The sequence below is a fragment of the Oncorhynchus gorbuscha genome, linkage group LG11, assembly GCF_021184085.1.
Source record: "Oncorhynchus gorbuscha isolate QuinsamMale2020 ecotype Even-year linkage group LG11, OgorEven_v1.0, whole genome shotgun sequence".
Classification (NCBI taxonomy): domain Eukaryota; kingdom Metazoa; phylum Chordata; class Actinopteri; order Salmoniformes; family Salmonidae; genus Oncorhynchus; species Oncorhynchus gorbuscha.
The window spans coordinates 56,780,607-56,807,310 of NC_060183.1; the positions used below are offsets into that span (position 1 = coordinate 56,780,607).

The window sequence follows — 26,704 nt, forward strand, 5'->3', positions numbered from 1 at the left end:
CACCTGCATAACAGCACACTTGCATTAAAGGGTAACTACACACAAAATGCAACATTCTTAGAATTTTCCCAGATCTTAAAAGTGGCCTCCTGATGTATAAAAAAGTGTGATTTTGAGAGGCCGAAAACCTGAAAATAAATTGGAAAAACAAAACGGAGAAATGGATTTAGGAAAAACTCAACGGAATCAGGCAAAAACAAATTACAGATTTTATCCGGCCCTAGACCATAAAGTCACTTCTGAAATACTCATTGAATTGTACATTAGGTGATGTTAACAGAATAGAAAGTTCAGATATTTTTCATTCAGAATTGCAACAAATGAATGGGTATGTTATCTTTCTGTCTTTTTTCATCACAGGGAGGGAAGTACCAGTATTCTGAACAACCTGCTGTCCAGGATGGAGCAGTACGCCAACAACCTGGAGAACCTGGTAGAGGAACGAACGCAAGCCTACCTGGAGGAGAAAAGAAAAGCCGAAAATCTACTTTACCAGATCTTGCCACAGTAAGAATCATTATTATTCCGATTTTCGTCTTGCCCTATTATCCTTATTATCAGTCTGAACTTCTGCTTATCAAATTGTGAAAATCTGGAAACTATTTTCCGTGTAATGCTGTGCCACTTGATCATTGTTCAAATTCCAAGAAAGAGCGTCTCAGCATTCTATATCTCACACTTAAAAAAAAGATACACATTCACAGTTAAGCAGAGAGGAGATGAAAGGGCAAGGCAAGATGGGAGCTGACAAGCAAACTTCTCATTAACCAGAACTAGGAGGAGAAATGTGATAGGGGGGTTAAGCACCTCTGATAACACGAAAGCAGCAAACGATAAGCCATGTTCTCCATCTATTTAAGCTGTCTGTCTCGCTGTAGTCACACTCATTTATCCTCCCATTGTCTGGCCAAATGACTCCCTCCAACTTTCAGCCAATTTGACAGACAGAGAATGGCCTGAGAGAACCGAGAGATAACTTCTCTCACTGCAGAATTCCGATCATTTAACCAGAGTCCTGGATTAACCCAGCTGCTAGTGCTGCACTGTGTCTCTGGCTCTTTACTGTACCTTAAAATATTGGTGAACAGGAAATGATACTGGTAGAATCTGCTTATTTACTCATTGTGGATCGTAGCTGCCAAGCTTACTGTCACTGTTGATTTATAGCAAACGATAACATTATCTCTTAAGCACTGTATAAGCATTTTGTTCATTGTGGTTTTACTTACGTAGCGTTTTCTTGTCCACAGCTCAGTAGCAGAGCAACTAAAGCGAGGGGAGACGGTCCAAGCGGAGGCGTTTGACAGTGTGACAATCTACTTCAGTGACATTGTGGGTTTCACGTCAATGTCAGCTGAGAGTACACCACTGCAGGTAAACAACTGTCAGTAGATATATTCACTCCTAACCAACAACAGGTACAGACTTTATACAGTAGCTATCCTATACCAACCAACAGCATGAGCAAATCCACAACATGATTTTGCACTTTGAATCTTACTATGTGACCAGTCAGTTTTGCTAAGTAAAATGCACTCAATGTTTATTGAGTCAAAGTATCAATTCACCATGGGAAATGACAGACTTCCTGTAAACTCTCCCTCAAGACACTTGAAGGTAGTTGAAAAGAAAGCTTGAAAATATGCTGGTCCAACAACTCATTATGGGAAGAGAATATGAAGAGGAAATGTAGAGGAGCTTCTTTGTTACTTACACCGATCTCACTCATGCAGAGCCTATTAAAGCACCTACCGTATGTCTCATAGTTACAAAGCATTCCCACATGGAGGCCACAACTCAAAATAGCTATTGTGAGTAGCTGAGAGCGCATTGACGCATTGCTGAGTCACTGGGTGCTGTAGCTGCTATGAAATGTGTTCTCTCTCATGAAGAAGAAGATGAAGAAGAAGATTTCAAGACCACTCATATATTGAGAATCCCTTCACCAGGGTCTAAAGTACTGTATGACGAATGGCTGATGAATGGTTAAGGGTTTGTAAGTAAGCATTTCACTGTAAGGTGAATGAATACCTGTTGTATTCGGTGCATGTGACAAATACAATTTGATTTGTTTTGATGGGATTGTTGTAATGGTCTCAATGGTTGTAATGGTTTTAAGTGCAGTGCCCCAACATGTTATTTTCTCCAGACATTTTGGTCGTTCCGAATTCTGAAATCCATCCAGAGGAACCAGGTTTTCTTCTGCTACTTGTGCCATGAATTCAGACAAAGTCTTACTGGGGTGTTTCTTCCAAAATGGTGAAGACACGTCAGTCTTCATATAATTTCCAATAACTCTGCATGAGCGATATTTTGTACTTGGCGAGTGGTACACTCAGACAGATCTACTCTATTCATCCAGCAGAAGCTACTTACAAGTACAGTCATAAATCTTACCTTTCATCAAATGTATTTTAATATAGCTCAGAGCTAAGAATCCAACCACTAGGTTTCAGTGGCGATGTATTATGTGAAATATATTCATTGTTCACTTTTATTCTACGCACTTGATTTTAAGGTCACATGTCTATTCAATTAAGGCCACAAAACAGACGGTATTCTTTCAACATTAGTGTAGCTTTGAGGTTTAGGTATCTCACCTACCAGTTAGTGCTCTGTTTAATTAAAATATCGAATTACATTTATCCATTTTCCCCCCAGATTAAGTCGTAATGGTTTAAGAAATAATGCTAAGCCCCTCTGAAAGTTAAACTAGAACTAAGACTGTTTTCCTAGCACCATTTCTCTCTCCATAAGCCACTGAATCTCTTAACTTGACCAATAGACCCTCAAAGGAATTACAATATACAAACATTTATTTTATGAATGACAAGAAACACTTCATATTTTGAATAAACAGCTGATGTGTATTACTCTTCAAATTCCTGAAAATATTGTGAAAATGTATCCCCAGTATTTGGTCTGTTGTGTTGTTTTACTCATGTAAGCACATTTCTCAGTAAATTGAGGTTCTGGGCACTTGTCCAAGGCAGGGGGATGAGAAATATTTTAATCTGACTGGGGAACCATTGGGAGTTCATGCAGAAACACATCTCAGTCAATCACGGGGGCAAACCAAATGGAACATGCCTCATGAACACACACAGTGGAACTTATTATCTTTGCACACTATCTTTGAAATTGATATGTTTCACAAATGTTTGCCACTAGCTGAAGAAGTATTTCTAAAATAGAGAATGAAGGAGCAGGAGGGTAACAGTTACCCGGTTTTAGTGGTGGTGTTTGCGATTGGTCTACCCTTGAACTATTGTTTCTAGTGTACCTGAGTACCGTAGCTAAAGTTTTGTTTTACTCTTCATAGGTTGTGACAGTGCTGAATGATCTCTACACTTGCTTTGATGCTATCATTGATAATTTTGATGTGTACAAGGTAAGTCAGATGAATAATGTTTTGTAATGTAAATATGGTTATTTTTTATATATATATATATATATAATCACCTGTTTCAACCTACTAACATGTTGTCATGTATATCTGAGGTGGAGACTATTGGTGATGCGTACATGGTGGTGTCAGGGCTTCCAGTCAGGAATGGTAACCTACACGCAAGGGAGATAGCTGGGATGTCTCTAGCCTTACTAGAACAAGTGAAAACATTCAAGATTCGTCACAGACCCCAAGACCAACTACGGCTAAGGATAGGAATCCACACAGGTATCATTTCACATTTCACATTGAGTTTGAAATGATGGTTCAAATGTCTTATGCTTAACTACTGTTAGAAGATAGATGTTGTTGTTGTTGTTGTTTTTCAAATTGAATGAATCAGTGCTTTTGGGAACTGCCCAATCCTTCTCCTGATCCTTAGCATCCATATCGTTACCAGTCAAAACACCTCTAATAAATCATACAAATGCAAATCTTTCAATACCTCCTAAATGTTACATGATCTTCCCTAGCCAATGACAGTTTATTTAATTCTATGACAAATAACTGAATTATGTTATGACACAAAATTATGTATTATATGGTAAATAGTTGTCTAGACAAGAAGTCATTTGTGATTAAATTGCCCACTTATGTATCCTGCCTCATGATTGCATGGGGCTTTTGCACACTAATTGTTATAAACTGCTGTGATTGGTTATGACAGTTGATGACAATATCTAGGTTTTAAGACATACAGTATTTCAGCTAAGAAATCTCTGGAGATATCTCCAGTACCTACAATATTTTGACATGATGATCAAATACAACAGATACAAGCTGTATTGCATGCAAAGGAGGTTTTTCATTGTGCTTGGACACAATTATGTCATGCAGGCACTATTTATATTCTTATTCAAACACTTGCCATGAATATCATCACTGATAGGTCTTTAAAAATGTGTGTGGGAGGTGCCTGATCCTGTCATTGTGGGAATATGTTGTTTTTGAGTTCAATCATATCTTGATCATGCTTTTAAATACACTTGGCTTATCATGAGGTTCTGGTGATGAAAGAAATTGTTATCCATCTACAGTATGCTTTTCCATGGAGGATATTTCCAGTAAATGTCACTGCCTTTTGTTCTGTACAGGGCCTGTCTGTGCTGGGGTGGTGGGTCTGAAAATGCCCAGATATTGTTTATTTGGAGATACTGTCAACACAGCGTCTCGGATGGAGTCGAATGGAGAGGGTGAGTTTCAGATTTGGATCTCTGTTTTCCTATTTTCTATTTTGATTGGTGTCAGCACTTTAACACTTAAAACTATTAATGTGGAAATGTAGCCGCATAAAACAGTGTCACATTCTGGATTCCAGTTGGGACAATAATATGAATGACTACCTCATCTCTGTACCCTACACATAGAATTATCTGTAAGCCCCTGAGTCGAGCAGTGAATTTCAAACACAGATTTAACCACAAAGACCAGGAAGGTTTTCCAAACGCCTCGCAAAGAAGGGCACCTATTGGTGGATGGGTAAAAATAAAAATAAGCTTTGAATATCCCTTTGAGCACGGTGAAGTTATTAATTACACTTTGGATGGGTTATCAATAAACCCAGTCACTACAAAGATACAGGTGTCCTTCATAACTCAGTTGTCAGAGAGGAAGGAAACCACTCAGGGATTTCACCATGAGGCCAATGGTGACTTTAAAACAGTTACAGAGTTTAATGGCTGTGATAGGAGAAAACTGAGGATGAGATATTGTACAATCCAGGTGGGCAAATCTCTTAGAGACTTACCTAGAAAGACTCACAGCTGTAATTGCTGCCGAAGTTGATTGTAACGTGTATAGACTCAGGGGTGTGACTACTTATGTAAATGAGATATTTCTGTATTTAATTTTCAATACATTTGCAAAAATGTCTAACAACATGTTTTCACTTTGTCATTATGGGGCATTGTGTGCAGTTGGGTGAGGGGGGAAAAAGGCTGAGAATTCAGGCTGTAACACAACAAAATGTGGAATAAGTCAAGGGCTGTGAATACTTTCTGGAGGCACTGTATGTTTCAGCTGACACAAACTAAAACAACAACAAGTATTCATGATTTCCTGTTGGATTAGGATTTTGTTCGTCTGTCGAGCATTCCCTGTTGTATATTTGCTTATGCAATTGTTTTGTGAAAGACTGGTTTCCCGTCATTATTTGTCTTGACTAAATCTGACTAATGCTTGTGTCTGAGAATGCATAACAAAAAATATTGTGGACTAGCTCTTTGCACATACTTCCCTGTAAGAAATGAAGCATCAAGGGATAGATTAAGTAGACAGGGAATGGGATATTTATCATCACAAAGCAACAGAGGGGATGGAGGTTGTCGTCCTAGTTTAATAGTGTTTATCTGGACTGGTATTACTGGCAGCAGTTGTTAACTGGTGTAGTGGTAGTTGGACCGCTGGTGCTGTGCCGGCCAGGATTTTTTGTGAGTGACTCATCACATTATTGATTAACCCACTCACTTCCTGCTCACTTCCTGCTGTGTGCTTTCACGTCCGTTGATAAATAATTAATAACACTTATAGCCAGGCCACATCCATAGTGATAAACTGCAGACCATAAAATATCCTATAGTGGTAGGAATCACCTCTGGGACTGGACTGTCAACAGCTGTTTCTAAGGACTATTTCTACAGCAACAGGAAGATTTCACTGTTCATTTCTACTTTTGACCTTCACAATACACTTGGTTGACATATGTATGTATGTGTGTGTGTGTGTGTGTGTGTGTGTGTGTGTGTGTGTGTGTGTGTGTGTGTGTGTGTGTGTGTGCGTGCGTGCGTGCGTGCGTGCGTGCGTGCGTGCGTGCGTGCGTGCGTGCGTGCGTGCGTGCGTGCGTGCGTGCGTGCGTGCGTGCGTGCGTGCGTGCGTGCGTGCATGCATGTATGTATGTATGTATGTATGTGTACTGTAATTGTTATGATCTAACACAGTGCATATGACAGAGGATAAATGTTTCATTAATGCTACTCGGTGTCACTCCCTGCAAAGCACTCACTGTGATTGTCTATTGATGTGTTTCACAGCCTTGAGGATCCACCTGTCCTCAGCAACCAAAGAAGTGCTGGATGAGTTTGGCTATTTTGAACTCCAAGAAAGAGGGGAGGTAGAAATGAAGGTAAGGCCACAATGAATAATGTATGTGTTGTTGTCAGCATTATCTGTAATGGCTTCATGTATTCAATATTGTCTGATAAATGAATATGATAGAAACATAAATGAAGAATACAAAAGTGTTTTGTCACATACACCAGATAGGTGCAGTGAAATCTGTTGTTTTACAGGGTCAGCTATAGTGAAATGTGGTCTTGTGATTCCCATTCTGTTTATTATATGCAGTGCATTTCAGTAGATTGCAGCTCTGGATCTCTCAGAGTACGAGTGTCATAAAAAATATGTCTGTACTCTTCTGTTGAAATGGAAGAAAACCATCAAGTCTGGTTATGAAGTGTAATGTACTCTCTCTAGGGATGCCAGATTAGTTTTAACAGGCCCAGCTAATGCCAGGGTCACCCTTTAAGAAAGAGAAGCCCTTTGGTGTATCTCTCACTCCCACTCCTCTCCATTGATGAGCCTATTGATTTATGTGTTTTTCCAGGGCAAAGGCAAAATGCGAACCTATTGGCTTGAAGGGGAGAAGACTGATGTGTACGTTATCTGAGAGGCCTGCTGACAGCGTGTACCCACAGTGGAGCCAACCACAGAGGCTACACAGTGGCACAGTCAGCCAATGCTTTATTTGTTCTAGAATAAGGCCTAAAGGTGATTCCTTCCCCAAAAGCGGAACAACAATATTTACTGAATTAGACCTTTTTGGAAAAGAAGAGATGTTTAATGGTATGTTTATAATACCTATGTACGGTTTACTACCCCAACAATTGTAAGACGTTTTGTATGGAGAATCCTTCTGTCCTGAGATTGAGTACTTTCTATATTTAGATTTATATCATGTGTTTGGAAGTCAATTCTGTATTAATATTTCCATACAGCGTTCATAACGGACGGGCGCACAGTGTAATAGATGTCAATGCAGAGGTCCGAGTTCCACAGTGGTGTTATAGAGTACAAGATGATATATGTATTTCCAAGATATTGTAAGATATTTTGTTCAATAAAGTGAGTACAATACAACTATGTTTCATACATTGTTCAGATAATATTATTTATGTTCAACCCTGTGTGTTTTCATAGTCGTGTGTGAGTCGGTGCACTGCATTAATGTGCTTTTGATAAAAACATTTCATGATTTAGTAAATCCGATTTTTACAAAACATTAACATTTTGAAATATCATCATTGACGGTAAAAGGGGGACATTTCTTGTAACCAGCTCACTATTTATGTGTCTGACCGTACGTCTTAACTTTTATACAGACCCGTTGCCAGGATAAAGTGAATAACATTTTTGATGGTTCTTGCATTGGAATTATTTAAAATTCTGCTTCTATCACAATAAACATACAGTTCAAAGGCAGAGACTCCGAGACCATTGAGTGCTTTTGAAGTGACAGGTTGGCGCGAAATCTGTAGCCCATCTCAGCTGCGCTGTATCAATACAATAGCCAGCGCCCTACACACTAAAGCAATGCCACTTTGGTAATGAATATAGGCTACAAGATAGATATGCTGTTTGTAAAAGGTGAATTACCTTATGTGAATGCAGCCCTACACACCTATGTCTAACCAAAATAATGCAAACTAAATGCTGAAAGTAATAGCCTAGTTATTCATGCAAAAAAAATGGGGCTTTGAATAATAACACAACTGGGAATGTAGACCTATAGACAAAATATCAGATCAATAAAGGCATAACACAATCTATATTTGGCGGCTTTTTGTTGAAATCCAAAGGATTTCCTACCCCCCCTACACACAAACACACTGCGTGGAGCGCTCTGTCCATGGTGCTGATACAGCGCAGCAGAGGCACAGATTTCGCGCAAACCTGTCACTCAGTCATTTGAACTTTTATGCTATTTTTTTATAAGGACATACGACTAAAACTGAGGGGACACAAGTTTCAACTGAGGGGGCTGAGTCCCCTTTTGCCCTTTCGTGGAACCGGACCCGCTTTAATAACTGGGCCATATTCCCCTGATGTAACTTGGACAGAATTTAGTGTCCTTATGACGTTCTCTAAAAATGTTAGAGAATCTGCTTTATTTATTGTTTGAAAGGTTTCTCCTTTTAGGAGTGAAAATGTAAGTTAGTCAGCAAAACCTGTTGGGAATCTTGAATGGCCATTCTGTTGAAATTGCTGCGGTACCTTAGACATCCTAAATTCTAATTACAGCGTTGTTCCCTGATTTGTCATTTTTAGTCTATTACAGTATCACTTTAATAGGTTCCTAAACCAACAGTGGCTATTGCATTTCACACATGAATGACAGAAGTTATGCAAAGCTAAGTAGCTTTAAATGTTTTCTTTCTTTTATTTAACTAAAGTCCCACGATACAATCATCTGTAGCCTAGTATTTGCATTGCATCTGCCAGTATCAGAAACCTTCAATTAAATGTTAGAACACCACCATATGCACCATTGACAAAAATATCTTGCCTTTTCACATGGCAATGTTGTCAAACCGCACAGGTAGTGACTATAATGAACTGTTTGCTAAATTCAGGTGTGAACAGACAGAGAAAAAAGAGATGCAGAGTGAGAAGAACCTGACTGTACTGTACAATAACAGTCATTATCAGGTTGTGCAGGATGCAGTTGTGTTCAGTTGCAACGACACATCACCAGTCATTAGCTGCTGTGACATGGCAGTGTGCATCATGTGTCTCTTCATCTCTGCTCCAATTAACTAAGGGGGAATTCCGTACATTTAAGACATTTAGCAGACGCTCTTATCCAGAGCGACTTACAAATTAAGTGATCATGTTTATTTATTTAACCTTTATTTAACTAGGCAAGTCAGTTAAGAACAAATTCTTATTTGCAATGACGACCTAGGAACAGTGGGTTAACTGCCTTGTTCAGTAGCAGAACGACAGATTTTTACCTTGTCAGCTCGGGGATTTTATCTAGCAACCTTTCGGTTACTGGCCCAACGCTCTAACCACTAGGCTACCTGCCATCCTGTAGCCATGCGCAAATGACCCTATAGCGCCAAACCCACAGAGTTGATTTATGATTTCAAGAATGGTTTAATTATATGCCTGGACTTTTCACTGTATTTTTTTTGTCAGTTTATATCATGTTAAATATTAGCCACTATCGGTAGCCCTCGTCAGTTATGCCACCATAAATGTAGAACTGTCATGTTAGTGTTAGTTTCATTCCATTTCGCATCATTCCATTTCATCGTTAGTTTACAGAAATTTCAGTCGCGTTCCTGTGGTTGTTTCTGGGAATCGCTAGCAATAGTGGATCATGTTAGGCTAGAATATTACAAGTTGTGCTATAATTTGTCACATGTAACCCATTTGAATCATTATGGAATGCAGACCATATTGAGTTTGAACCTGGACCAGGAAGACAGAACCGTTGTCATCACAGTTTCATGCTTAGTGAGGATTATTCGGGTAGATTTATAGGACTACTGGTCAACCCCTATTGTACACTTTTCCCTCTTTCCGATATTTAATGGATTGAACAATTGAATATTGCAACTTTCATGATGAATCAAAAAATAATAATTTGATTCACCAATATACATACACTGAGTGTGCAAAACATTAGGAACCTTTACATGACAGACTGACCAGGTGAATCCAGGTGAAGGCCATGATCCCTTATGGTCACTTCTCAGTGTAGATGAAGGGGAGTAGACATATTAATCCTTAAAATTAATCTGTGTATCAATCTAAGTAACATAATAAAAAAATCCCCATCAAAATCTGTCTGTTTAAGTTAGAGATATTTGCATGGGCTGCGTCTCAATCCGCCCCTTGTCAGCCTTCCGCATCGGCGGTGGAAGGTGGCCGAGCTACAGCGATGTTTGTCAGGTCATGAGACATCCCAAAAAATCAGTCTTCTCACAGAAACATCTGTAGCGTCCAAACTAATGTGACCACTCTATGAAAAGATGAGACTCTCAAAAACACGTTGGTGTTCTCTGTTTTTGTCATGTTTGTCATTTATTATCATGTCTTGTCCCTGTGCTCCCCATGCTATTCGTTTCCCTCTGCTGGTCTTATTTGGTTCTTTCCCTCCTTCTATCCCTCTCTCTCCCCCTCCCTCTCTCACTCTCTCGCTCTCTCTTCTCTCTATCGTTCCGTTCCTGCTCCCAGCTGTTCCTATTCCCCTAATCATCATTTAGTCTTCCCACACCTGTTCCCGATCCTTTCCCCTGATTAGAGTCCCTATTTATTCCTTTGTGATCCGTTCCTGTCCCGTCGGTTCCTTGTATTGTATTCACCATGCTGTGATTGCGTTTCGCCCTGTCCTGTCGTGTTTTTGCTATGATTGTGTATCGCCCTGTCCTGTCGTGTTTTTGCCTTCATCAGATGCTGCGTGTGAGCAGGTGTCTCTGTCGACTACGGCCTGCGCCTACCCGAAGCGACCTGCAGTCTGTGGCCGCTTCTCCAGTTGTTTCCCCTCTACAAGTCTAGAGGATTTCTGTTATTCCGTTTTGGACTTAAATAAACTCTGTTTCTGTTAAGTCGCTTTTGGGTCCTCTTTCACCTGCATGACAGAAGGAACCGACCAAGGAATGGACCCAGCGACTTCAGACGCTCGTTACACTGCCGTCGAGATCCAAGGAGCCATGCTCGGCAGACACGAGCAGGAATTGTCTGCTGCTCGCCATGCCGTGGAGAACCTGGCCGCTCAGGTTTCCGACCTCTCTGGACAGTTCCAGAGTCTACGTCTCGTGCCACCTGTTACTTCCTGGCCTGCCGAGCCTCCAGAACCTAGGGTTAATAACCCACCTTGCTACTCCGGGCAGCCCACTGAGTGTCGCTCCTTTCTCACGCAGTGTGAGATTGTGTTCTCTCTCCAACCCAACACATACTCTAGAGAGAGAGCTCGGGTTGCTTACGTCATTTCACTCCTTACTGGCCGGGCTCGAGAATGGGGCACAGCTATCTGGGAGGCAAGGGCTGATTGCTCTAACAAATTCCAGAACTTTAAAGAGGAGATGATTCGGGTTTTTGACCGTTCAGTTTTTGGTAGGGAGGCTTCTAGGGCCCTGGCTTCCTTATGCCAAGGTGAACGGTCCATAACGGATTATTCTATTGAGTTTCGCACTCTTGCTGCCTCTAGTGAGTGGAACGAGCCGGCGCTGCTCGCTCGTTTTCTGGAGGACTCCACGCAGTGGTTAAGGATGAGATTCTCTCCCGGGAGGTTCCATCAGATGTGGATTCTTTGATTGCTCTCGCCATCCGCATAGAACGACGGGTAGATCTTCGTCACCGGGCTCGTGGAAGAGAGCTCGCATCAACGGTGTTTCCCTGCTCCGCATCGCAACCATCTCCCTCCTCTGGCTTTGAGACTGAGCCCATGCAGCTGGGAGGATTCGCATCTCGAATAAGGAGAGGGAATGGAGGATCACCAACCGCCTGTGCCTCTATTGCGGAGTTGCTGGACATTTGTTAATTCATGTCCAGTAAGAGGCCAGAGCCCATCAGTAAGCGGAGGGCTACTGGTGAGCGCTACTACTCAGGTCCCTTCATCTAGATCTTGTACTACTATGTCGGTCCATCTACGCTGGACCGGTTCGGGTGCTACATGCAGTGCTTTGATTGACTCTGGGGCTGAGGGTTGTTTCATGGACGAAGCATGGGCTCGGAAACATAACATTCCTTTCAGACCGTTAGACAGGCCTACGCCCATGTTTGCCTTAGATGGTAGTCGTCTTCCCAGTATCAAATTTGAGACACTACCTTTAACTCTCACAGTATCTGGTAACCACAGTGAGACTATTTCTTTTTTGATTTTCCGTTCACCGTTTACACCTGTTGTTTTGGGTCATCCCTGGCTAGTATGTCATAATCCTTCTATTAATTGGTCTAGTAATTCTATCCTATCCTGGAACGTTTCTTGTCATGTGAAGTGTTTAATGTCTGCCATCCCTCCCGTTTCTTCTGTTCCTACTTCTCAGGAGGAACCTGGCGATTTGACAGGAGTGCCGGAGGAATATCATGATCTGCGCACGGTCTTCAGTCGGTCCCGAGCCAACTCCCTTCCTCCTCACCGGTCGTATGATTGTAGTATTGATCTCCTTCCGGGGACCACTCCTCCTCGAGGTAGACTATACTCTCTGTCGGCTCCCGAACGTAAGGCTCTCGAGGATTATTTGTCTGTGTCTCTTGACGCCGGTACCATAGTGCCTTCTTCTTCTCCGGCCGGGGCGGGGTTCTTTTTGTTAAGAAGAAGGACGGTACTCTGCGCCCCTGCGTGATTATCGAGGGCTGAATGACATAACGGTTAAGAATCGTTATCCGCTTCCCCTTATGTCATCAGCCTTCGAGATTCTGCAGGGAGCCAGGTGCTTTACTAAGTTGGACCTTCGTAACGCTTACCATCTCGTGCGCATCAGAGAGGGGGACGAGTGGAAAACGGCGTTTAACACTCCGTTAGGGCATTTTGAGTACCGGGTTCTGCCGTTCGGGTCTCGCCAATGCGCCAGCTGTTTTTCAGGCATTAGTTAATGATGTTCTGAGAGACATGCTGAACATTTTTGTTTTTGTCTATCTTGACGATATCCTGATTTTTTCTCCGTCACTCGAGATTCATGTTCAGCACGTTCGACGTGTTCTACAGCGCCTTTTAGAGAATTGTCTCTACGTAAAGGCTGAGAAGTGCTCTTTTCATGTCTCCTCCGTTACTTTTCTCGGTTCCGTTATTTCCGCTGAAGGCATTCAGATGGATTCCGCTAAGGTCCAAGCTGTCAGTGATTGGCCCGTTCAAGGTCACGTGTCGAGTTGCAGCGCTTTTAGGTTTCGCTAATTTCTATCGGCGTTTCATTCGTAATTTCGGTCAAGTTGCTGCCCCTCTCACAGCTCTTACTTCTGTCAAGACGTGTTTTAAGTGGTCCGGTTCCGCCCAGGGAGCTTTTGATCTTCTAAAAGAACGTTTTACGTCCGCTCCTATCCTCGTTACTCCTGACGTCACTAGACAATTCATTGTCGAGGTTGGCCTTCAGAGGTAGGCGTGGGAGCCATTCTATCCCAGCGCTTCCAGTCTGACGATAAGGTTCATCCTTGCGCTTATTTTTCTCATCGCCTGTCGCCATCTGAGCGCAACTATGATGTGGGTAACCGTGAACTGCTCGCCATCCGCTTAGCCCTAGGCGAATGGCGACAGTGGTTGGAGGGGGCGACCGTTCCTTTTGTCGTTTGGACAGACCATAAGAACCTTGAGTACATCCGTTCTGCCAAACGACTTAATGCCCGTCAAGCTCGTTGGGCGTTGTTTTTCGCTCGTTTCGAGTTTGTGATTTCTTACCGTCCGGGTAGCAGGAACACCAAGCCTGATGCCTTATCCCGTCTGTTTAGTTCTTCTGTGGCTTCTACTGATCCCGAGGGGATTCTTCCTTATGGGCGTGTTGTCGGGTTAACAGTCTGGGGAATTGAAAGACAGGTTAAGCAAGCACTCACGCACACTGCGTCGCCGCGCGCTTGTCCTAGTAACCTCCTTTTCGTTCCTGTTTCCACTCGTCTGGCTGTTCTTCAGTGGGCTCACTCTGCCAAGTTAGCTGGTCATCCCGGTGTTCGAGGCACTCTTGCGTCTATTCGCCAGCGCTTTTGGTGGCCGACTCAGGAGCGTGACACGCGCCGTTTCGTGGCTGCTTGTTCGGACTGCGCGCAGACTAAGTCGGGTAACTCTCCTCCTGCCGGTCGTCTCAGACCGCTCCCCATTCCTTCTCGACCATGGTCTCACATTGCCTTAGACTTCATTACCGGTCTGCCTTTGTCTGCGGGGAAGACTGTGATTCTGACGGTTGTCGATAGGTTCTCTAAGGCGGCACATTTCATTCCCCTCGCTAAACTTCCTTCCGCTAAGGAGACGGCACAAATCATTATTGAGAATGTATTCAGAATTCATGGCCTCCCGTTAGACGCCGTTTCAGACAGAGGCCCGCAATTCACGTCACAGTTTTGGAGGGAGTTCTGTCGTTTGATTGGTGCGTCCGTCAGTCTCTCTTCCGGGTTTCATCCCCAGTCTAACGGTCAAGCAGAGAGGGCCAATCAGACGATTGGTCGCATACTACGCAGCCTTTCTTTCAGAAACCCTGCGTCTTGGGCAGAACAGCTCCCCTGGGCAGAATACGCTCTGGTCGCTTCCTTCGTCTGCTACCGGGTTATCTCCGTTTCAGAGTAGTCTGGGTTACCAGCCTCCTCTGTTCTCATCCCAGCTTGCCGAGTCCAGCGTTCCCTCCGCTCAGCGTTTGTCCAACGTTGTGAGCGCACCTGGAGGAGGGTGAGGTCTGCACTTTGCCGTTACAGGGCACAGACGGTGAGAGCCGCCAATAAACGCAGGATTAAGAGTCCAAGGTATTGTTGCGGCCAGAGAGTGTGGCTTTCCACTCGCAACCTTCCTCTTACGACAGCTTCTCGTAAGTTGACTCCGCGGTTCATTGGTCCGTTCCGTGTCTCCCAGGTCGTCAATCCTGTCGCTGTGCGACTGCTTCTTCCGCGACATCTTCGTCGCGTCCATCCTGTCTTCCATGTCTCCTGTGTTAAGCCCTTTCTTCGCACCCCGTTCGTCTTCCCTCCCCCCTCCCGTCCTTGTCGAGCGCACCTATTTACAAGGTACATAAGATCATGGACATGCGTTCTCGGGGACGGGGTCACCAATACCTAGTGGATTGGGAGGGTTACGGTCCTGAGGAGAGGAGTTGGGTTCCGTCTCGGGACGTGCTGGACCGTTCACTCATCGATGATTTCCTCCGTTGCCGCCAGGATTCCTCCTCGAGTGCGCCAGGAGGCGCTCGGTGAGTGGGGGGGTACTGTCATGTTTGTCATTTATTATCATGTCTTGTCCCTGTGCTCCCCATGCTATTCGTTTCCCTCTGCTGGTCTTATTTGGTTCTTTCCCTCCTTCTATCCCTCTCTCTCCCCTCCCTCTCTCACTCTCTCGCTCTCTCTTCTCTCTATCGTTCCGTTCCTGCTCCCAGCTGTTCCTATTCCCTTGCTCTACGACCCCCACAAGCGCCACAGGATTCTGTCAATAATGTGATATGCCAATTTCTGTCTGTAGCATACATTTCCTAAGTCTGAATCGGGCCCTTATCAACCAAGTACAGTGGGGCAAAAAAGTATTTAATCAAATCAAATCAAATTTTTATTTGTCACATACACATGGTTAGCAGATGTTAATGCGAGTGTAGCGAAATGCTTGTGCTTCTAGTTCTGACAGTGCAGTAATAACCAACGAGTAATCTAGCTAACAATTCCAAAACTACTACCTTATACACACAAGTGTAAAGAGGGATAAAGAATATGTACATAAAGATATATGAATGAGTGATGGTACAGAGCGGCATAGGCAAGATGCAGTAGATGGTATCGAGTACAGTATATACATATGAGATGAGTATGTAAACAAAGTGGCATATTTTAAAGTGGCTAGTGATACATGTACTACATAAAGATGCAGTAGATGATATAGAGTACAGTGTATACAAATACATATGAGATAAATAATGTAGGGTATGTAAACATTATATTAAGTAGCATTGTTTAAAGTGGCTAGTGATATATAGTCAGCTGCCAATTGTGCAAGTTCTCCCACTTAAAATTATGAGAGAGGCCTGTAATTTTCATCATACTTATTTTCCACCATAATTTGCAAATAAATTCATTAAAAATCCTACAATGTGATTTTCTCGATTTTTTTTTCTTCTCATTTTGTCTGTCATAGTTGAAGTGTACCTATGCTATGATGGAAATTACAGGCCTCTCTCATATTTTTTAAGTGGGAGAACTTGCACAATTGATGGCTGACTAAATACTTTTTTGCCCCACTGTAAGTGTCACATAAGTCTCTCATCACTTTTGTCTCCCCTTCAGGGAGTGTACAGTATCCAAATCTGTACATGTGTGTGCATACAGATGTTTAAATGAAATGAAATGATACTGTAGAATTCAGTAGAAGAATGAAGGATGAATTTGAGTAATTGTTGAGTCATCAAAGGCTCCTGGTTTTATCTGTTGAAGAGAGTTGAAGGGAGGGTGAAGAATGCCATTAGCATTTTTGATACAATTTGGGAGGAGAGACAACAACAACCAAGAAGGGAACTTTTGATGGGGGAATGCATTGAAGGAATTTCTACTGCAGGTATGTAGGCCTACTGTATCACAAGCACATAGTTCATAAGATGGTTCAACATTTGTCTCCTCTGACAAAAGCACCACATCCATTTTAATAACTCAGAGCAGTGCTCCCTTCACAGGGAAATACAGAGAAGGAATTATTGTAATACATTTTTTTTATAAACTTAAACAAATACACAGTTATGGATAGATCAAAATATACATTATTCATTTAATTGAATCACGGAAGAGAATTAGTAGCCAAATTTATTCAAGGAAATATTTACTTTTTCACAGTTAATTTGAATTAAAACAATTATATGCAATATATTTCACTTGGCTGGAAGTAGCTAAATGGCATCTGTTTCAGACATCAATTGTTTCCCCCTCTAATCCCATGAGGTAAGGAAATGTTTTGGGGGATAATTTGCATAAATGTAGTCTAAAATTACTTGTTGCCATAGCTACCTCCTCATAATCTCTGCTGAAAGCAAGAGGAGAGAGGAACACAATGTAGACATGTCTCTTGATTGACAGAACACAAATCTGAATCGGAGCCATGCTCTCTAAAGTAAGGAGGCTGCATGAACATCAATATGAACATCAATATTTCTGACATCTGTATGGCGGAGGAGGCTTCTGTGTGCCTCTCTTTCTAACGTTGGAAAAACACTTTCCTCATCTCAGAAAAAAATGGTTTTCTTGCTATTTGTCCAAGGACAATAGCCAGATCCATTTTTGCCCAGCACAGAGGAAAGTGGAACATGTGGCTTTCTGTTGTTCAGCACTGCTCAATTGTGGTAATTACAAGTTGCAAAGGTTTGAGAAAAAGACCATAGGAGAAAATAACCTACAAACAAAAATAAAAGCATGAACAAACAGAGAGAATATTCTTAATACAAAGCTCTGGTATGAATAAAAAAACAACAACTGTAATTCTGCAAGGAGACAATGACCCTGAGATAAAGTTACAATTCAAAACCATTCATCTGTCTGCTTGTGTTAAATCATTTGTGCAGTACTTACACAATTCATATACATTGCAGAGACTAGACCTAATTGAAATGATAAACAGAGCAATATTCATACACAATATTATGGAACAATAATTTAATACCACTGTGTCCAATGCGCACATGAGAAACAGCTTAATTCTCCGGTGTGTACAGAATAGGCTTGTCATCCATGTGTTCACTGATAGGTGTGCTGAAGGTGGCATTCTTCTTGAATGGGGTATCCCTGGTTCTCACCGCTGTTACACCCTGAGATGGCAGAACATGGTACATGTTACTTGCTGTTGTTTAAAAAGGTTTTTGTGTAGACTGTAGAGTATTATCAGACTACAGTGAAGGAGTATGCTAGGTATGCTATTATTACAGTAGCTGCTCATTTAAGGCTTAAATTAACTGAGTTAAAAAGTGGATGAGATGTAATCATTTCTTTCTTAAATTGTACCCCTTTTTCTCCCCAATTTCACGGTGTCCAATTGTTTAGTAGCTACTATCTTGTCTCATCGCTACAACTCCCGTACGGGCTCGGGAGAGACGAAGGTTGAAAGTCATGCGTCCTCCGATACACAACCCAACCTGGTGCTTGATGAGACAAGGATTTCTTCCCTAACCTGGACGATTCTAGGCCAATTGTGCGTAGGCCACGACCGGGATACGACAGAGCCTGGGCGCGACCCCAGAGTCTCTGGTGGCGCAGCTGGCGCTACAGTACAGCGCCCTTAACCACTGTGCAACCCGGGAGGCGAGATGTATCATTTCATTCGGAAATCGACAGTACCCTGTACCAGCTGTGCTCTTTAAAGTCTATTGGCAGAATTTAATAAGATGTCTTATTGAAGGGCACTTTGAGACCACATTCAAAATGGAGGCTTGTAAATAGCCATCAAATATGACACCAAAATTACAAACATATGCTAAATCATTTTCATTAAAGTCTCTTTAAAGTCTATTGGCAGAATTTAATAAGATGTCTTATTGAAGGGCACTTTGAGACCACATTCAAAATGGAGGCTTGTAAATAGCCATCAAATATGACACCAAAATTACAAACATATGCTAAATCATTTTCATTTGTTAATATCTTACATATCAACAGCCATCAAATACTAAAACTCAAGGGCCAGATGTCCAACAATAATGATGGGTTAATTGAGAAAATAAAAACCAGATTGTGCAGTAGAGATTAATATAATATGAATACTATATTAATATAAATATTATATAATGATATAATATAATGTTAGGAGTGAGTCCCAAAGAGTACAAACCTAAGGATACTTAAGAATATAAGGCTATGGGTCCTCTAACCTTGATAGGGTAAATAAAATGCTTCTGAAAAGAATTGCTTTCTTGACACACTCGTGTAATGTTTTACTGAGTTGTGGGTATGTGGGAGGTCTCTTCCAGCAATTTATTGTATTCAATTTTGTAAGTGGAATAGCCAAGCAACAAATGCTTCACAAACACAGACAGACCACTAACACCACAGACACTGTACTATAGCAGAGTAAATGACACACCACACAAAAGCTGACTTAATAATTGAAAATAATAAAGATGATCAAATGTAACAATGGCATTTTGTCTAGTGTTGACTATAATGCTAAGCAGCCATCCAGTAATAGTGAAAACATGGTGCTCTCTCCATTTACGATAATGTAGAGAGGGTTATGCCAATGGGGGAGTAATGTAATAATCAGACCAACCTGTATCTGATGATGATTCTCACTCCAAAAGGTAATTGCCTGATCGCTTTTGTAGTCATGCTCCTAATCACAGCAAACCAAGAATGCATTAGAAATGAGCATTCTGTTCAAGTATGAGTTGAATAATGCTGGCGTCATTTTTATATTTGAAAGACAGGAAAATGATAAAAGGTAGCTAAGTCCCAAAACAAGGTGTCTCACAAAGAGCGAAATTTTGTAATCATGTTCATAGAATATACTTGATTTAGAAGACCTTTTGTGGTGAAGGCAGGGAAGGCAGAAAGCCTTCAACTTTGTAGTCCTCTTTGGTAGTGGAGCAGAACTCTGTTTTGGGAGGCTCAGGGTTAAATTCTGCATGTGTCTGCTCACTGTGGGATAGAGGAGGAGGGCCATATCAGCATGAGAACCTACAGCAATAGCCTTATCTGTCTCTGCTACTTTGACATTTGACATTTTTCTCACATTTTCACATTGCTGAACTTTAGATGACTATTTTTAAATCTATCAGTAGCTGCATTGCTGCGTGTAAGGTCTATGCAGTGATAAAGGCTATTTATTCTTAGGCTTACATGATTAGTGTATGGATATGCATAATAATACATTCATTACCATATGAATCAAAAGAACATTGTTCCACTGTTATTCCTCATTATTCATACAGGTTGTCATAACATACTTATTTGTGGTGTAAACTCCCTGTCCCATCTCTTCATCTCTTCATCTCTTCATGGGGCGGCAGGGTAGCCTAGTGGTTAGAGCTTTGGACTAGTAACCGAAAGGTTGCATGTTCAAATCCCTGAGCTGAGAAGGTACAAATCTGTTGTTCTGCCCCTGAACAGGCAGTTAACCCACTGTTCCTAGGCCGTCATTGAAAACGAGAATTTGTTCTTAACTGACTTGCCTAGATAAATAATTAAAAAAAATAACTGGTGTCCACAGATCCAATTGAAATTCTCACATTGAGCAGCTTCCAAGGAGTGTTGATATGTTGACATTTACTCTTACTGTTTCCCTACAGCAGACTATTGCCATGGAAAAGCAAAGCAACACTCTCCAAACCACTATTAAAGGTTCTATGACTAATGCTACTTATTTAAATTGATGTTATTTTTTGTCATAATAAACTAGTTAGAACCTTGTTAATGTTCTTTACATTTAACTTTGAGAATTCAGTAAAAATCTAGCTCAGTTTTGTGACTGTGCGGTTTTGTACGGCATAAGTCAGTGAATATGAGTTGAGACTCTCTCCCCTCCAACAACCCGTTTTAACCGCCATACCTCCCTTTGTTAAAATCACTTGTTGGGGATGTTAACCACATTGTTGTGGACACATTCTATGAACCACATTACACTGCACATAACATTTTAAATCAGATAATGAAGTCAAATGAAAAAGCACAAAGTGTTCATAGAACTGTAAAACTAACCAAGACTTGTAAATTATATCACTTTCCTCCTACCAGTTCGGATAAAGGCATTGATTGAACAGTGTTGTGTCACGTCTCGAGTAATATATATATATATATATGTTTCAAGTTTGAATGTGTTGTTCACATTATGATAACTGTTATGAAATGAAACTTTGGTCAATTAGGCCTACCTTATTTTCTTGAGCAGATCATTTTCCAAAAGTTCTCCTCTGAGGCCTTAACAAATAAAACAAATAAAACATGGGCAAAACACATACCGAACTCTAAAATGCTTGAGTGAATTTTAATCAAGTCAGCCAGTGAGACAGCATAACAGTATGCTTATGAACAGTTTGCACAGTAGTAAGGTTACAGTATGTTTGAATGTTGCGTGGCATCAACTGAATCTAAAACTCATTCCAGGAAAAATCTATTCAAGGTCGGCTGGATGTAGGTATGTTTATTGGTGTTCAATGTTCTTATTCTGTACCTACCTCTTTGTCTCACCCCGTGACCCTTGGGAGGGGTGAAAGCAGCATTCACTGTGGTGACACCTTGAACTTTGGATGACAGATCCATAGTGAGAATCCCTTTATGTCCATTTTTGTGGATGTGCGCTCTGGGCCTCTCATTGTCAAGGACGGCAGTGGCCCGCTGAATGAATGTCATTTTTAATTAGTTAAAGGAGTGACTTGTACTAATGACCTATTAAGGATGGCACTTATAGCTAACTGAGAAAACAGGAGGGAGAACATGCGAGCCCTCATATACCTGAACTTAGCTATACATGTAGGCCTACCGCTAACTTACATCTCTCGCTCTCACACACGCAGAAACACACACACCACTACCAGCTTTCATATTGAGACAACTTTTTCCGAGAAAAAAACTCACCTCCTCTACCCAGTTATACAGCAAACATTTTCCAATAGATTTTTGTTCAACAGAAGTGTCCAATGCAGTCATTATATTTGCATTACAATGCACTTAGTTAGTAGTGTGAAATCTCTAATTAATCTTGTGAAACCAAGATAGTTGATGTAGCTAGCTAGCTTGCTTCTAGCTAAACGTAGCTACCACTATTTATTATTCTGTTGTGGAAGTGTAACCCTAACAACTGTAAACAAACGACATCGTGACGTCATTCGAAAATAAGCATAGAGATAATTTAGGGTCTTTGCGGGTCAAATAAGCTTGTTGACCAATCAGGGCCGGAATATGACTGCAAGTCACATAATAATTTAACACGTTCATTCTTTTTTTACGTAGTTATTACACATTGATTACACCATCACTCGTATTTCATATGTCACAGCATTCACCGATATGTATGCCATGATGTTAATAATAACATCTGTATCAAATACATTTTTAATACAAATACATTTTTAAACATTTTTATCCTGCTCTTATTTCAAATGATCACACAGACGTTTTCCCATTCGGTCGAACAAATAATGCAACGTGCAATTTCAGCACACACAACATTCTATAATATAATTTTGTTATTAAATCCTTGGTGTAAAGTTTTAATATAATTTGGCGCATAAAGCACTATATTTTATTTAGCTAACATTCACATCACTCAATGTGTATTTGCGTCCACACCCCAGTTTCAAAACCCTGTTTTCAGTATTTGCACTGTGCAGCTACACGGCATATAGTCAGTACCTGCTCTAAAAGGGTGGATGGATTTGTCCTCAGATGTGCCCATTGGTTGTGCACAAAGCATCCAGTCATGACAAGTTTTCTCCCGAGACCCTTGGGATGGGGAAAGGGATGGGAGGGTATACACTGATTCCAAACAGCTGTCCAGATGATGGAGCAAAATTTAAATGTAGCTTCCTGTCTATTCACCAGACAGCCATTATTTAAAAAATGCCAATGCTTTCTGTGTGTGTGTGTGTGTGTGTGTGTGTGTGTGTGTGTGTGTGTGTGTGTGTGTGTGTGTGTGTGTGTGTGTGTGTGTGTGTGTGTGTGTGTGTGTGTGTGTGTGTGTGTGTGTGTGTGTGTGTGTGTGTGTGTGTGTGTGTGTGTGTGTGTGTGTCCTCACCGCTGATCATGGCTCTGTATGTGTGCATGTATGTGCATGTGAGTGTATGTGTGTGTAACAATACAGACTGAGGTGTCTCTTGTGAGAGGAAAGACAAATGACAGGGATATGTAGAGGATGGAAGGTATGGCATGAAATGCAGGTATGTGAAATGCATTGTTTTGGTTCCAAGAGAAGAAATGGCCCCCTGAGGTACAATTACAGTGAATAAAGAAGATGTTATTGTGTTTGGAGGCATTGTGATTGGAGAAACACTGGCCTGTGTCTGTCTAAATCTTGACAATTTATCAATATTTTTCTCTCCTATGAATTAATTTCATACACATCAAATCAAAGATTTTTCCTGACTAAAAAAAATATGAAAAAAGCATAGTGTGTGCAGGATTCATTCATGGTATCATCACAATCCAATTCCAAAGGCTGGTTTGCTTATTGTTTTGTAGACTTTCCATTGGTGCACAGAAGCACTATCCACAATAGAAATAAGGAAAGGTGAATACAATGGAGGAAAACAACTGATACGCCTCAATTAACATCAAAGCAAGGCTCTATAATGGAAGGCCACAATGTTGAAGATGTTGACTTAGGAGTAACCCAAAATGACTTAGAACTCAACTTCATTCTCTGCATCTCTGCATGTCCGCAATATTGTAAAAAAAATCATCACAATTAGACGGTCCCCACTGACTAGATCTTTCCGTATATTGTACATGGTATGACACTATCATTTGGTGCAGTAGTATTTTCTGCTTGCCGAAACAATGAACACAATTGCACATATTTATATTGTGATGAAAACAATGTGTTAATATTCTGTGAACTGAACACTTAACAGTGAATTTTGTATTGAATGATGATATTTTATTTAAACGCACGATGGCCAAAGCAATACCCATGATGTTGCACAACGATTTAAGGCAATAAGTCATTATTTTACTCAAAGTATGATATATTTGGGCTTGAAGTAACATATCCATGTGAATGCGGTATCTTTTCCTACGATATGACACACAAATTATTTTCAACCTAAGTTTCATTTCAGGGCTTGGTTTTAATTGAAAGTTACCACCCACCAACCAGCATGGCATTGTTAATTAATCAGAAACAGCTACAAAATTAATCCTCTTTGCAACTGAGATGAGCCAAACATCCTTGTGTCTGCTTGGCCACCTGAGCCATGAAGCGAATTAGAATAGGGTCTGGAAACGTTTGTTTTTTAACCTCCACTATTTTTAACATAAAATTCATAATAATCATAATAATTCATCATAATCCATTGGATAATTTGTCAATTTTCACTTATTTTTGAGCTAGTCTGTATTAAAAATACATATATCTGACCACTTTATAAAATGTTATAATCGTGTGATATGATGACATTTTGCAAATCCGCTCCCACCCGTCGCCCCAAGATGAATGGTTTTGACCACTAGAGTTTTGCCTCACTACACGCTCCAAATATACATGTCATCTGCGGCGTGCATGATCTCGAGGCAAATCATTGTAGCCTATCATTTCACTTCCCATGTGAGAACCATGAGCACTTCCTGATTTGGCTTTGCTGTACCGCAGCCAAAGCCTGCCAGAAGCTTACCTACCAAGGGTTGTACCGTGTCATTTAGAATTTCGCATTTCAATAGTTATACATATTACCGGAGCTTCATCTTATTCTTTCGAACCTTTTCTTCTGGCAGATTTGCGGCTGCCATTCATGGAAGACTACACAAATGTGGAGATAACAATAGTTGACTAAGTCAAAGATAGTCCAGTGGTTTCCATCTGTGGCGAAGTTTTACCTAAATGAATGCTTATGACAAATCCAACTCCAGAACCAGCTATAAAGCCAGCTGGCTAATCTTTTTAAGATGGTGTAGTAGTAAAAGAAAATGCAACAACACAACATGAGCTAGCTAGACAAGGTTAGCAAGATCGCTAGCTAGTGCTGAAATGGACTTGAGCATACTTTACGTTTCAACACAGATCCGAAAATTGCTTGTACGCAATTGAGAAAAACGGTAAGCTCCACACCAGCTTTACTCAGTTCAGGTGCAAGGCAAAACAATTACGTATGTTGTTAAAATAAATATGTGCCTGCACACTTTTAATACGTCCTAAACGTGAAACTTTACAGCACAATCATCCCCAAAATGACTAGACCTTTCAAATTCCTGCATGAGGGATTTCAGTGAAATGATAAATATCTCTGAGTGAATGGCTGTTTACATGTACAGTGCATTTGGAAAGTATTCAGAACCCTTGACATTTTCCAAATGTTGTTATGTTACAGCCTTGTTCTAAAATGTAGAAATTGTTTTAGAAATGTTTGCAAATATATTCAAAATGAAAAACAGAAATATCACATTTACATAAGTATTCAGCCCCTTTACTCAGTACTTTGTTGAAGCACCTTTGGCAGCAATTACAGCCTCAAGTCTTCTTGGGTAGGATGCTACAAACTTGGCACACCTGTATTTGTGTGCTTAGGGTCGTTGTCCTGTTGGAAGGTGAACCTTCCCAGTCTGAGGTGCTGAACGCTCTGGAGCAGGTTTTCATCAAGAATCTCTCAGTACTTTGCTCCATTCATCTTTCCCTCTATCCTGACTAGTCTCCCAGTCCCAGCCACTGAAAATCATTGCCACACCATGATGCTGCCTTCCACCATGCTTCACCATAGGGATGGTGGCAGGTTTCCTACAGACATGACACGGGATTCAGGCCAAAGAGTTCAATCTTGGTTTCATCAGACCAGAGAATCGTGTTTCTCATGGTCTGAAAGTCCTTTAGGTGCCTTTTGGCAAACTCCAAGGGGGCTTTCATTTGCCTTTTACTGAGGAGTAGCTTCCATCTGGAGCTTTGTCAGAGTGACCATCGGGTTCGTGGTCACCTCCCTGTCCAAGGTCCTTCTCCCCTGATTGCTCAGTTTGGCTGTGTGGCCAGCTGTAGGAAGAGTCTTGGTTCTTCCATTTAAGAATGATGGAGGCCACTGTGTTCTTGGGGACCTTCAATGCTGCATACATTTTTTGCTACCCTTCCCCAGATCTGTGCCTCGACACAATCCTGTCTCGGAGCTCTAAGGACAATTCCTTCGACCTCATGGCTTGGCTTTTGCTCTGACATGCACTGTCAACTGTGGGACCTTATATAGACAGGTGTGTGCCTTTCCAAATCATGTCCAATCAATTTAATTTACCACAGGTTGACTCCAATCAAGTTGTAGAAACATCTTAAGGATGATCAATGGAAACAGGATGCATCTGAGCACAATTTCGAGTCTCATAGCCAAGGGTCTGAATACTAAATTTTCAAAAATTATAAAAATCTGTTTCTGCTTTGTCATTATGGAGTATTGTGTGTAGATTGATGAGGAAAACATTTATTTGATTAATTTTAGAATAAAGCTGTAACATAACAAAATGTTTTATGGCCTTGGTGATTCTACAGTATATTAATCTATTTTCTATGATGAGCAGCTCCATTGAATATACAATAGCCTATAACTGTCACAGCAACCCAAACATAATGGGATCCTGTTACTGAGTAACACAACAGAGGAGTTTCTTGTAAAGGCCTAACCACTCAAGTCTTTTACATGAGCCATCAGACAGCCCATGTCTCTGGAATGGTCTACCTCCACAGTATAAAGCGTGGTCAGATATCCAGTCAATGTTTTATTGAAGCTAGACTCGTCAAGATTAGATTTTCCATACGGCACAAAACTATCCTCCCAACCAGATTATTCATGCGTTGTGATGTTTGAAGACTTTTTGGTTGAAATCATCAGAATTCCTGGAGAAATGTTCTCTTTGTATCATCCCACATGGGAGCAGAATAACAATTTTGCAACAAACACATCATGCCAAGAATCGCACACA

General features: G+C 41.2%; 2 protein-coding genes across 3 annotated transcripts in view; one reads left to right on the forward strand and one right to left on the reverse strand.

Annotated features, from left to right (window-relative positions):
- Positions 1 to 7,924, forward strand: part of LOC124048988 (atrial natriuretic peptide receptor 2-like) — a 57,556-nt gene extending 49,632 nt beyond the window's left edge. For both annotated transcript variants that reach the window (XM_046370237.1, XM_046370238.1), the window contains exons 16-22: positions 361 to 507; positions 1,251 to 1,374; positions 3,323 to 3,391; positions 3,502 to 3,676; positions 4,543 to 4,641; positions 6,478 to 6,569; positions 7,050 to 7,924. In XM_046370237.1, coding sequence (XP_046226193.1) covers positions 361 to 507; positions 1,251 to 1,374; positions 3,323 to 3,391; positions 3,502 to 3,676; positions 4,543 to 4,641; positions 6,478 to 6,569; positions 7,050 to 7,112 — 769 coding nt within the window. In that variant the 3' untranslated portion in view covers positions 7,113 to 7,924. The remainder of the gene's footprint in view (positions 1 to 360; positions 508 to 1,250; positions 1,375 to 3,322; positions 3,392 to 3,501; positions 3,677 to 4,542; positions 4,642 to 6,477; positions 6,570 to 7,049) is intronic.
- An 8,822-nt stretch (positions 7,925 to 16,746) lies between these two features.
- spag8 (sperm associated antigen 8) lies at positions 16,747 to 21,876 on the reverse strand. The gene is made up of 6 exons (XM_046368201.1): positions 21,674 to 21,876; positions 21,274 to 21,433; positions 20,971 to 21,016; positions 19,624 to 19,738; positions 19,371 to 19,433; positions 16,747 to 17,916 (listed from the first exon to the last, which is right to left on the reverse strand). The coding sequence occupies exons 1-6, from the start codon at positions 21,743 to 21,745 to the stop codon at positions 17,803 to 17,805; spliced, it is 570 nt and encodes a 189-aa protein (XP_046224157.1). The 5' UTR covers positions 21,746 to 21,876; the 3' UTR covers positions 16,747 to 17,802.
- Between the last annotated feature and the right edge of the window lie 4,828 nt (positions 21,877 to 26,704).

Bases quoted from the DNA above. Each gene is read 5' to 3' on its own strand.
- spag8 (XM_046368201.1), bottom strand. From the start codon at position 21,745: ATGACTGCATTGGACACTTCTGTTGAACAAAAATCTATTGGAAAATGT. The intron at 19,739-20,970 runs GTAGGCCTAATT...TCTATCCCACAG, and splicing joins GATCTGCTCAAGAAAATAAG to TGAGCAGACACATGCAGAAT. The intron at 17,917-19,370 runs GTTGGTCTGATT...CTGCCATCTCAG, and splicing joins AGAATCATCATCAGATACAG to GGTGTAACAGCGGTGAGAAC.